Source organism: Micromesistius poutassou (genome assembly GCF_964030765.1).
Source record: "Micromesistius poutassou genome assembly, chromosome: 18".
Taxonomy (NCBI): Eukaryota; Metazoa; Chordata; class Actinopteri; order Gadiformes; family Gadidae; genus Micromesistius; species Micromesistius poutassou.
In genome coordinates this window covers 2,083,178-2,096,404 of record NC_140288.1, presented here as the reverse complement: position 1 = coordinate 2,096,404, position 13,227 = coordinate 2,083,178, and the positions used below count along the sequence as shown (strand labels likewise).

At 45.1% G+C, this 13,227-nt stretch overlaps 1 protein-coding gene across 1 annotated transcript in view; it reads right to left on the bottom strand.

Moving 5' to 3' along the window:
• Nucleotides 1-13,227, bottom strand: part of znf618 (zinc finger protein 618) — a 30,808-nt gene that overhangs the window by 5,691 nt on the left and 11,890 nt on the right. Inside the window, exons 5-13 of the mRNA XM_084483122.1 lie at nucleotides 10,885-10,974; nucleotides 10,578-10,658; nucleotides 9,397-9,486; nucleotides 7,064-7,150; nucleotides 6,088-6,165; nucleotides 5,312-5,356; nucleotides 4,352-4,429; nucleotides 3,674-3,871; nucleotides 40-1,217 (exon numbers count right to left, since the gene is read on the bottom strand). Of these exons, the coding sequence (XP_084339248.1) occupies nucleotides 40-1,217; nucleotides 3,674-3,871; nucleotides 4,352-4,429; nucleotides 5,312-5,356; nucleotides 6,088-6,165; nucleotides 7,064-7,150; nucleotides 9,397-9,486; nucleotides 10,578-10,658; nucleotides 10,885-10,974 (1,925 nt within the window). The remainder of the gene's footprint in view (nucleotides 1-39; nucleotides 1,218-3,673; nucleotides 3,872-4,351; nucleotides 4,430-5,311; nucleotides 5,357-6,087; nucleotides 6,166-7,063; nucleotides 7,151-9,396; nucleotides 9,487-10,577; nucleotides 10,659-10,884; nucleotides 10,975-13,227) is intronic.

The following is a 13,227-nucleotide window of genomic DNA, read 5'->3' as shown; positions in this document are numbered from 1 at the left end:
GGGGAAAAAAAAAAAAAAAAAAAAAAAGGGAATGACTACCTTGAAGTTTTCCTTCAGGGCCTCCAGGAAGTAGTGGCAGAGCTTGCTGGCCATGCCCGCGCCGGGCTCCCCGGCCTTGGCCGTGAACAGCTTCTCCAGCCGCAGGTAGACGGGCAGCACCTGCTGCAGGGTGGGCCGCCGCTGGCTGCTGAGCTCCAGGGCCGCCTGCCGCAGCGGGGCCAGCAGGCAGGCCAGCGTGGCCAGCAGGTGCTTGTTGAGGCCCTGCAGCAGCGGCGCCGTGGCCTTGCTGCGGCCGTACGCCTCGCACACCTGCTCAAAGTGGGCGTGCACCTGCAGGAGCGCCTCCGCCGTGCGGTCCCAGCAGGGGGGCGTGGGCGCCTGGGCGCCGCCCTCCTCGCCCGACGACGATGACGACGACGCCGGCGCCGACCCGGCGGCGGCGGGCTCCTCGCGCACCGACAGGCTGGTGGCGGCGGCGATGTCGCGGCACGCCGCCAGCAGCTCCGCCAGCTCGTGGAGCCCCCGCGCCTGCAGGCTGTGCTTGCCCAGCACCGCCTGCACCACCGCGCCCAGCGAGCACCCGGCGCAGCGCAGGCACACCCGGCCCCGCCCCCATCCCCCGCCGCCTCCTCCTCCCCCCCCTCCCCCGCCGCCACCTCCTCCGACCCCCCCCAGCGGAGACCCCCCGCACACGCCGCTGCCGCCGCCCGCCACCCGCGGCTCCGACACGTACACCGTGCGCACGTCCGACATGACGAACTCCGACAGCACGTTCTGGATCCACTGCTGCACCTGCTCGGGGCCCTCCCGCAGCTCCGCCTCCCGCACGCCCAGCACGTAGCGCCGGAGCCGCGCGCCCTCCACCTGGTGCGCCGTCAGCACGTAGCAGGCGTCGGGCCCCCGCGCCTGCGAGTGGCACGTGACGCCGATGCCCAGCGCGGCGTTGGCGCCCAGCGCGCACGTCACCTTGACCTTCACCTGGTTGTACATGCGCGGCAGCTGGCGCAGCGCCAGCGCGCTCATGCTGCCGCCCAGGGCGTCGCGCGTGGAGTAGGCGCCGTGGCGCGCGCCCGTGTCCACCAGCGTCTGCGCCAGCTTCAGGAAGTCCTTGCCGCTGAGCACCGCCACCGCGCCCAGGTCCGAGCACATGACGCGCAGCAGCCGCTCCGCCACCTGCTGCCGCTCCTTCTCCGGGAGGCCGTTGTTGTTGTTGCCGTCTGCCGCCGCCGCCGCCGCCGCCGTCGTGGTGATCACGGAGGGGAGGGGAGGGGGGGAGGGAGAGAGGGAGAGAGGGACAAAGGATGGATCAATACGATGGTCTAGAGTTGCATGAGGCTGACGGGGTGATTTGTAGTATCGACGGGCGCCGCTGTGCGTACATCGGTCAAACCGGTCGCAGAGTTTTTCTTCGAAGGGCGTCTATGTTGCGTAACGTAATACAGTTACTGTGTTGTTGTTGTTTTTTTATGTTTATATATAAAAACATAAAAGGAGAAACGGTGACCAAGTTAAATTGTTCACAAAACAGTGTTTGTTGATTTTACACGTAAGTAAATGTCCTCTTTTTTTAATCGTTATATATATATATATATATTTATATATAATATAATATCACACATGCACATTCCAGGAAAAAAAACTCTTGATCGATGTTCATTCATATCTGAAAAAGATCGGGCTGATAACGCCCACAAAGCCTGAAATAAGTAAATGAGTTGGCCTTGGAAAACCTGATGTTATTTTTACACAAAGAAAAATCCAATAACAGAGACTGCAATATTTGTCTTTTAAACCATGCAGCCCATTAAAATAATGGTCAATAAGCTCAGTAGAGAGCAACAACAATAAATTCAAAAGGTAATCGAAATGTTGGACTGAAAATTAACTGTGCGTATCAGACCAGTCATTGTGGTGTTAAAATTCTAAAGCAAAAAATACATTAAAAATGCGCCAACTGAACAGAAAATCTTCTCAAACAATCTCGGAAAACGGCAACCGCAAATAGGCTACAAAGAACAATCGAAACCGGGATTGATTTGTTTGTGTGCTACCGCAGTGTTGTTTTTTTGAAGACAATGCAGTCTTTAAACAGCTAATTACACATTTATACACTCAACAAAACTAAAAAACACCAAAAAACACAACTTTTGTTTTCCCTCCCATCTTCCACAAGTTGCAATAAAGGATACAAAAAGGAATTGCACACAAAAGGCCTAGTTCTCGCGGATTCCACAAACTGGTTCAAATCTGTGTTCGTAAGCACTTCTCCTTTTCCGGGACGATCCCTCCACTTGACAGGTATGGCAGATCAAGACGCTGATAATAAAAACAGCGTGATCGTCACACGGGCGTGTGTGCCTGTGCAGTCCTAAACAACACCAGGCCACAGATGCTGCCTTGTGCTCGTGAGGTTGTTGGTGACGTTCTGAGAGGGAGGCGTGCAATCGCTACGCCCGACTGCATGAACGTCCAACCCAGAGCTGTTCCCCCGCGAGTCGGATGCTAGTTTCCCCCGCCCCAAAGCCGTCCACACCACAATTCCGTTTCTGGGAATCCGGCAGTACACCAGACCGACGTCCCGACCTCAGACCGCGGGTCCCCCGTGCCAGCCCCGGGAACGCCACATGTGGCTTCTTCTTCTTCTTCTTCTTCTTCTTCTTCTTCTTCGAGATTGTCTGAGGCCGGCCAAGCCGAGAGCAGATGCAAACGGTTGGTTTTTCACAACCAAAGAGCGTCGTCTGCGCTGTCAGAAACCATCTCGGGGAAGGTCTTCCGTGTGTCCTCGTTGTCCTCATGAGGTCCCCCTGACCCGACTGCGGTTCATCGACATAACCGTCTAGCGTGGGCAAATACTCGCCTTTCGATTGGCTGTTGGATGAACTGTGGGATTCTCAGTGGAGACGGCCTATGGTAGGGAGATGAACACTGAATTCAGGGGCACTCTGGTGGACCTTCTTGCAGTCAGAAGTTGAATTGCACGCCCCCTCAAAGACTTAAGACATCTACGGCTCTATTGTGTTGTGTGATAAAATGACATGTTCTATAGTGGTTGTTTATTGTGAGCAGCCCAAGGCAGACCTGTTTGTCCATCGCGATGTTAAGGCCGCTTAAGCATCAGAATGCAGTCCGTTTTATTCCCCTTCTTAAGACACATTTGTAAAGGGAAGCTTTAGTTCTGTGTTGTTTTTCTTGTTTGTGTATTTTTGTATTGACTGCTGTGAAGCACTTTGTTACCTGTATCAATAAGAGTGCTATACAATTAAAGTTATTATTATTTAATCAGTATCCTGATCGGGTGGATGGATTATTTTGGCAAAGGAGAAGTGCTCACTAACACGGCTTTTGCCCAATTTGTGCAAGAGATATTGAGAGAGAAAAAGCCTTTTGTATGGATAGAAAAAGTCTTTGACTTTTTATTTCAACCCATGTAAAATTTGCTATTTTTGTTGAGTGCAATTCCACCCAAAAATGGGTTCTATGTTGTTTTAAGCTTTTACTTTTATTATCTTTTTCATCCTAATTTTGCATCTCTTTTTAATACTCCTCCACTTTCCTGTACTTCTTCTGTGACGCCGACATCTCCCTGCTGGGATTCACAAAGTACATCTAACCCTCATCCTCAATGAGCTGGTCAGCAGCACGCTGAAGCCCTCCCCACAGTGTCCTGACTCACGGCTGGGGAGCGAGTGGTTCCTCTGCGCCGGTCCATGGGTCTGGGGCTGGGCCTGGGCCTGGGCCTGGGGGGCTGGGGTCTGGACTGCAGAGATGGTGGTCTGGGCCCCTCCTTGGCCCCTCCACGGTGGCTGCTCCTGGGGGCCCGAGGCTGGGGGCGTTTTGGGAGAATCCCCCTTGGTGTGGTTCTCGTTGTCGGCTTGAAACACGGACGGACGGAATAACAAACAAAAACATTCAACCCAACAGTCAAATCAACATGGTGGTGTGTGAGTTTGTATGTTGGACGCGTGGCATGGGATTAGAACACAATGCAATGGTTATGAGTGGGTCGAAATCAAATTATGCAACAAAACGTAGCAAAAGGAAATAAGAGAAGATGAGAAAAGCAGCCAGCTAACTTTCCCTACAGAGAGAACATTCAGGCTAGTGCGGATATATTTTGGTCATTTCAGCAATATTAACTAGCAGTTTCACTTGCACCTTATATTTTGTCATATTAATATTAGTTCAGGCCGATAACTTGTTTAATTATTATTTCAGAGCGGCTACATTTTTGTGTCAAAATTAAACAAACATGTGCACGTTAGCCCGCCCCCCCCCCCCCCCCCCTTTCTCCATGCATGATGTGCTTGTAGGCATCATGCAGCCGTGCATCCCCCAGGTGTGAATGACTCACCTGCGTGGGACTGCATGTGCTCCAGCAGGTTGTTGTAGAACTGGAACTGGATGCCACAGGCGCCACAAGTGTAGGGTTCTAGGAAATCACAAAAAATGTTGGACTCCCTGTCTCTGGTTAGGCCAGTGAGATTTTGCAAAAACTCTCGACATTACCGTGATTGCTGATTGTTTTCTAACTGCCAATCAAGCTATTGGGCTTTTAGTCAAAGCCACTGATGGTGAATTTTAGATACGGGTCGTCGAGGAGGCAGGTAGGACCTAGGGCTTGTTAGGGTATCTCGCCATCAAGGATGCCCAGGGGTTAGGCGGGGTGACAACCAGGGGATTGAACCCAGTGGCTTTCAGATGGGACTCAAACATCCTAGCCACTAGACTATCCTGCCCCTGATTAGTCTATTTATTGATCGAAAAGAGACCACTTTTCTCTTGTCACAAGGGAAGTCTGAGCCAGTGGCTTTCAAAACAATGAAAGAAAAAAAAAAAAAAAAGATAAATATAGCTTTTCTTTGTTACATTTTGTGACTCAAAAATGACCCAAAAAATTGAAACAAATTTGATATCACTCACTCCACTTAAGGTCCCTGCACTTTCATTTCATTCACTAACCCTGTTTCAGCTCAAATTCCAATAATATGAAAGAGCCTTTACACGCATGGTTAAGACCAACGGACAATTTGTGGGTTTTTTTTCAATGCTAGCACGATTCAGCTGTCACTGGATTGTCACACCATTATTTTAGTTAAAGTGACAAAACGTCACAGATTTCTATGTTGAGACTACGACGAAGACGTTTAAAAACTATTTTGGGTTCACTGGCATTTGAAAGCAAATAACAAAAGAACAAAAAAAAAAAAAAAGCAATATGTGAAAGGATAAGAGGAGAAAATGGGGAAGAGGACATGAAGACAAGGAATGACTTTCTAAGTGCTCTTGGTGATTGAATGGTGTCGGGACATACTTTGAGTTGTAGAGAACGTGTTAGCCACCAGGGGGCTTGTGGTTCCTGGGGAGAAAAAAAGAGATGGGTGAAACAGCGCCCCCTGTCGGCCGCAGGCGGTACAACAGCATGCTCGCGCATCACAGTCTCTGCGCTGACTTCAAGTAGGGGCCTTTCTCTTCTTATCGATGAAGCCAGAAACCAGGTTGAGAAAATAAACGCTGCTTTTCTCAAGGTCATTTGGTATAACCTATTTGGTCCTCTTCGAGAGTGCTGAAGGTGTTGAGTTTGATTGTATTGGCAACACATCTGCTTGGTTTGGGTGAGGGCCAAGGTGACTACAGGAACAGTTTCTAGAACAGGGCATAAAGGCAGGCTGAATTGGCCTTTCATTTTTCCTATAATCTTATCCGTAATTGGGACAATTATTTCTCCTTCACTGGTTACTCTAAATGAAAGTACAAATCTAAACTCCAGGCCAGATCATACACATATCTCAACTGATCAACTGATTGTAAGAATCAGCTTAGCCCACATTAGAAGGCTCGACTCATATCTGTGTTTATTTAAATCAGGGTTCTGTGCTAAATATTTACCCGACCCTTTTTGACGATACAGTGCAGCGATGCCTCATTAACAAAGTATTAACAGCAATGTCTATTATGGGATAGCGCTGCCACTCATGTTTGTCTGTGCACCCATAAAGACAGATTTCTTCTTAAACACACACACACACTAAAAATAAAAATAAATCTTAATTAAATAGATAAGCGAGTTCATGAAAGTTCTTCGCTTACCACTTGAATTCTTGGAGCTGTTGGTGTCCACCAGACTTGACTGCATTGTGCTTTCCACTTTACGAATGAACAGAGTGTCTACGAACACAAAACATGACAATAAGAGGAAATGTCAACCAGGAAGAATAACGTGACTTTATCTATATTGGAACGACAAGGGTTTTCTAAATCACACAATCCTAAGCGCTATATCCAACACGGTCGTAGTAGTGTTAATGTAATGTACAATGCACATTTTCCAACGGTATCAAAAAATATGGGCCACATTTTTCATCTTCATTTTCCCTTGCTTTGACCCACTTCAAGGAAGTGTGTGTGCGTCATGCTTTAAATAGTTCCTTTAAAGCAGAGCTCCATAGCAGAATAGGGTGGGGAGGGGGGGGGTTGATCAGGTGAAAGATACCTCAGCTCAAGACACCCTTTAAGGTACTGAAATATTTTTTGTAGTCCATCGCTGTAGGATGCGAACAAGCAGGAGTAGCACACGAGGGAATGCTGAGAGAGTGCACGGTTTATTTTGTATTTTTAATTTTAGGTCTTACGGCCTTCCAATGTAGAATTTTATTTTACTTTTATCACCATGTTATCGGCTTTTCCTCGCCCTTTGTGTTTAAAAAACGCTGCAGTATAAATAAAGAGTCTATTTATTATGAGACATCATTATGAGATGTGTGATGTATTTATACCCAACATGAATTGAAATGATTCCAATAACGCTAACGCTTGAATAAAAATGTTCTCGGCGTTTAGTTTTTTGTTTCTTTTTAAATGGCTCTTGCCGTCTAATCTCCCCATCTTGCCTAACAACATGCTGCAGCGTCAGCAGGGCTGAATCGTCATTGTGGGAAATAGCTTTATACCTCTTTTATATGAAAAGACAAAAGGAATGTAAAAGACCAACAAAAAAAACAACACACAAAAACAACAGCAACAACATTTTTGCGACTGCGTGGTAGAGAGGAAAGACGCCGCTTACTTTTCTCCTTGCTCGGTTGACCAAATTTGTTCAAGTCAATTTTCCCTCGCTGCTGTGTGCACGGAGACTTCATGTCAAAGGAACGACCTGGAACAACAAACGGAGAGCGCGCCGCTCAGCCGACGCTCAGTTCGGTCCCACACTCGGACACACACACACTTGGAAAAGTAGTTCACTGTGAAGTTGTTCATACGGACACATACGGCAAACAGAGCAGGGTGGGTACGCCAAAACATACTGAACACCTGTAAAAGTACTATCTGTACTATCTATCCAGCCATTAGCATTTAGCTTAGTCATCAAATGTACATATTGGATCAGTATATTTTCTGCTACAATGTTCAGATAATCTTTTACACACACACACACACACACACACACACATACATATATATACACACATATATACACACACACACACACATACATATATATACACACATATATACACACACACACACACATATATATATATTTAAGCAATAGATCACGACAGGCTGTGGTATACGGTCATTATACCAGTTAAGGGGCGTTGTCCGTCCCGACACGCAGCGGAGGGACGGCGACCCCCTTCACTGTGGTATAATGACCACAGTTAAGGGGGTATGGGGTATGGGGAAATTAAAGTCATAGACACTCTCAATTTTGAAAAAGCGAGAAAGTCGGAAAAGCATTTTTTTTTAACAAATACAAAAAAGTAGTCCCTCCTGACTGCCTGCAAAGTGTACGGCGGTTGCTATGCAACACACGGTAGCGTCCTTCAGAGAGAAGGCTAGAGACGGTAGCTCGGTTCGCCGGCAATTTATCTTACTATCGAGCAGATCACTCACCGTGTGCCTATTGCTGTACAACATTTCCACCCTCTCCAGCAATCAACATGTTTTTAGGCTTCAGTGAACTATGCTATCGCTTTTATATATAAATAAACAACAGTTCAAGTTAGGCGCGGAGTGATACTGGACTCTGTAAACTGAACAGGCGTCATAGCTGTGTGTATACGCTCATTATACAACAGTTGGGAACCAATCAGATCGCTTGATTTAAGCCACCCGTTTTATAAACACACACACACACACACACACACACATTCATTACCATAAGCCAAAAAATCAAAACCAAAAACCAAAACCAAAGACACTATGGCATGATAGTAAATATGCAGGAACCAGGAAAAGTCAGCATAATTATTTTCCACAGTTTGCATCCTAATAAAATTCAAACAGTTTTTCGAGGGGCTATTTTTGGTTGCCAGACTTGTACATAACTGCAGCAAGCCCCGAGGTCAAAACATTTCTAACATAAACATCATTTTCGGACGCTTTTTTTTTATAATTTGGTTTTCTGAGCATGCTAGGACTCGGGCACAGCCAAACATGCCCGTACCCATCATGCATCTTGTCAAGTCTGATGATCATCGGCTTCCCAACCGCCCTGGATCCAATCTTGGGAAAACTAAAAGAGCCACTCCCTTCTTGGCACAAGTCTTTCTTATGAAGATCAGCTACAATCCATCCACTTTGTGTGTGTGTGTGTGTGTGTGTGTGTGTGTGTGTGTGTGTGTGTGTGTGTGTGTGTGTGTGTGTGTGTGTGTGTGTGTGTGTGTGTGTGTGTGATTTATGTGCAATGACCATGTATGGAGTTATATTGGTTTCAAGAACTCATGCCCTGACCTGAAAGCCATTGGGCAACACAAGGAATTTGTCCCACTCACTGTTGGATTGTGCACACCTACCAATTTGAAACCAAAAAAATAAATTGGTTTTAATTTAACTTTATGTATACAAAATATCAAATGTCCTGTACATCTGGAATCATAAGGAAATAAGATATCAAAACACGATGGCAGTATAGTTTTACAGGACACTGTAATTCCTTGCATGCATTCCCCTATGCTAATCATTTTCTTTGACGCTGCATTTGCCAAAAACAGAAATTACAGCCAATTAAAAACCCAATAAAAAAAACAGCCAAACAAAACTCAAACAGCTTTTAAAGCATCTTATATAAATGACAAGCATGGTATTTATCAGAGCTCATTGAGAGTCTTTTAGCAGACAGATTTAGAATTTGATGTATTCATATTTGGATACAAGCTATTGAGGAGATGTAGGGGGAGGGAAACCTTTGCTCAAAGATGGCTACAGGTTAAGACTGCAGATAGGGGGGAATGAACTCAGCTCCTTCCAGCCGGGAGAAGACACCCCAAGCCACTAAACCTTCCTGGCCCCTTATAGAAATGCATATGGTGCAGTGCTGCACGCGTGATGCCATTTCCCCTTTTCATTTGATATGCAACTTTTAATTTGATAAGACAACGGCAATAAGAAGCTCACCCATCGGTGTGTGAAGAGCCACGTGTTCTTGGTAGGGGTTAAAGTACTTGTACTGCTTGCCGCAAACCTCACACACATAGTTCCCCGTTTCTGAAAGTGGAAAATCAAATCAGAAAAGCGAGGCAAATCAGCAAGCAACTGGTCGCTGATCTATCATTTTCTAATGACGTTATCTTACGTAACATTTGTTTTGGTTTTGATTCATGCTGCCTTCATGACTACTGCAATCCTAACCTCCCCAGGAACGAGGGATCCCTCGCCTGTGTACTTTCCCATGGTTTCTTCCCTCTGGGTTTCGGGTGTGAGTTTTTACATGCCCTTTAGATGATTTAGGATTAGGGGGTGTTGAATAATGTGTGAGACTAACTGTGATTAAGGGCAACACAAACTATAACTCAGTCACTCACTTGACGATTTTTTTTTCGGCAAGTGTAAAAAGCGGGTTTTCTTCTTTTTTTTTTCCCTTTTTTAAATGAACCCAATTCACTTGGATTCATTGGTTTGGAGCCAGAGACCCAGACAAAATGTTGATGTTGTTAAAGCAGAGAGTGGAGTCAGTAGAAAATTGGGGTCATGAATCAAACCAGATCCTGCATTATTTAACACAAACAGTATATTTAAAGTGCCTGTAAGCGATGTCGTCGGTTTGGCTAACTTTTTTTTTGCAGTTTTTGCAGTTAGCACTCCCACCCAAAGGCTTTCCCACTGATCGAAGGCCACGCCAATATGAATGCGGCTCTTGCATGACTCCTGCGTCTTTTCCCTGGCAGCTTTCCTTTATTTTATTTTTTCAGAAATTCGTTTTACATTAGAGTATGTTTGGTTGTGTTATCCACTTCTGGGAGCGCTGGGATAGGTGACTTTGTGTGTTCCCCCCATTGTCAATCAACACTAAAATCCTGCTGCCTTCCAGTGAACATGCACAGCGCAACTGGAGTTCTCGCTGCTGATTGGTCAAAGTGGGAACGGGACACCCATGTCCCTGACCGGAACACTCAGTGATGGCTGTCGGAATATAGCGCCATCTAACATTTATTTCAACAAATGAAATATTGCGTGTAAAGTGCAAAGAATAGTGTGTATAGGTGTGTTTTGGATGGGATCCTGTTCTGCACTATGTATTGCCTGGTGTCACAAAGCTACATCCTTTGAACCCATAAACATCCACATTGAGGCCTTACTTGGTCCAATCTTCTGATAGGGTTCGACCGGCTCTCCCTCCTTAATGTCTTCCACGGGTAACCCCACCGGCTCGTACGGATCTGAGAGGCCAGAAGAAAAGTCGAATTGCCACAATATTTTTTCTCTTCAATTAATTAAAAAAACAATTCTTTATAATGGACTAGTTTTTTTTACAAAAAGCAACAACAGCATAAAGAATATATATTTGTGTTATAATAAATAATGTGTATCCTTAGATGCCTTGTCTATTGAATTAGCATTGTATTGATGGACATACAGTATATATATGTAGAAAATTGTGTTTACCATCGACTGCGTGCAGGTCGCGATGCTCCTGGAAACAGCTGTAGTACTTGTACTTCTTCCCACAGATGTCACACGAGTACCGGAAGTTATCTAGAGAGCGAGACGGGACATTGGTTTTTTGTTTGCTTTTGATGGCCCACAAGGAATGTAAATTCTTTGGCCGGTAGCCGGTAGAATGATTGAAAAGATAAATAGCACATATTTCATGTTGGCCATGTTTTAATGATTGAAATTATTATACAGTCAATCACAAAAGGAGTAGGGTCTTCCAAGATTATTCCAAAAAGTATTTAAGGTGTACCCATTCATTTCCATTTAGAATTTGGCAGGGAGTACTACTACAACTAGAATACAAATGTAATCAAAGAAAATTGACCAAAGTGAATCAATTCAAAGAACACGGCAAAATATACATTTGAAAACAAAACAAAAACCCTTTGATAAAGTGCTGCGTTTCTGTGTGATGCTGTGAAGAGGGTAAAGGGGGGACAGAGGAAGCTAGCTAATTGCTAGCTGCTAATTTGCTAGATTACATTATCGTTTAGCTCTGAATGAGGATCCGCACAAAAGAACAGGCCAGTGAGTTATTCCTAAACAAGCCATTGTCGAGGCACGTTCGTAAAAAGAGCCACGGAGAAGCCAAATCAATCACTGGCAAATCAAATCATAGCACAGTTGGCAACATCTGACAGAACTAAGCCCCCTGGTAACACTTTTAATCTGCTGTCATTGTTTAATTAATGCTGCCTTCAGAAACTAAAGTGAACAATCAACCCGCAAATAGCAGAAATTATCAATGACAGATTTGATATATTTCAGACAATGAATGATGTAATAATTATTGTCTAAGGTTGAACACTGTGTTTAGCTTGCGGCCTTTGACTGTCGCGTACGGAAAACAAGATGGACCTTCGTACTGATGTGGTTCCTAGGATTCAACTTTTAAAACATCTTTCATAATTTAGTTTATTTTTTTCCTGGTTTCATACTTCAACTCATAACACAAATAAATACGCTTAAATATACACCGAGTCACTTATTTTTTCAGCCCTGCCATCACTTTTGATAAAATTATTTGACATTACTGTATGAGGACGTTGAAAGTATAAAAATCCATTCGCCAACGCCTCAATCAACCCAGGGATGTTTTTTTTCCCCATCTCTCCTTCACTAAAAATTTATTTAGTGTGGGTAGGTTAAAAAAATAAAAAATAAATAAAAAAAGGCAAGGAAATCTAATCTTGAACGAAAAAGTGATGGCAGCAGTGGAAACGGTAAGACCGTGCACGTTTAATTTATTCCTTGCCACATGTCACATTCAAGCAATGCGCTCCCTTATACAATCCATATGCGAGTCATATGAATATTTTAATGGCGCTGTGGTATTAACAACAGCGAGCTAAATTCCTCATAGCGCTGGTGAGAAAGACTTCCTGGTTGGGTGGGGATAAGGCTATATCTGGCTCTGGGGAATGGGTGAGATATCAAGGCCTGAAGACCCTGGCTGAAGAATGTCCACATTTACACACAGAAGGACTTTGTAGGTCTTCTGAAAATAAAGTCTACGTGGTTATCTTCAAATTCGGAAAGTTTGTCCAGCTTTTTTTTTCTGCATAGAATCTGCGCTACACCTAACCTATACAGTTTCCTTTATTTGAACATTTTCTACAAAGCATGTCAAAACAATGTGGGGTGAAATTCAAATCTGCCAAAAAGTTGTGGTGGACCAGTTTGCACAACCATCATCTTCATCGGAAGAGTTCAAACCCCCGCCCCTTTCTTCCCATTCAGTTGAATTTTCTTGGGAGAAAAGATGAGAGAATCCATCAGAATCTAATCCAAACACTGCTCTGCTAGTCTACGGTATGAACGACACACTGACTAGTGGGCGACCTCCAAAACGCACCAGTCGCTAGGGGCTGCATTATCCTGCATTATCCACCAGCACTCCTGGTGGGTGTGGGGTGAAGCAGGTTCAGACCGATGTGCTGCGTCAGGTGGGTTCATATCTCCTTTGACTGAGCTGTCTGGGAATTGCCACAACACATGGCAGTAGCCAACCCCCCCCGCCCCCCCCAACCCCCCCAACCCCCAACCCATAGCTTTGCTCCCGGTGTACAAAGCGTCTGGAGCAAATGCGTCTGAACATGTTGACAAATCAAACAGACTAAACAGATTAATTTATCCTTATTAAAATCCCCCAATAGAAGCGGTACAAAGGAAACTGTAGGGTCTTGTTCAGAAATACCTCAGATGAAGGGAATGATGGCCGCTCTACCAACTAACTCCCCAGAAATATAAAATGTGTCATTTTTTAAAGAAGGCAGTTTGGAGAAACCAGCC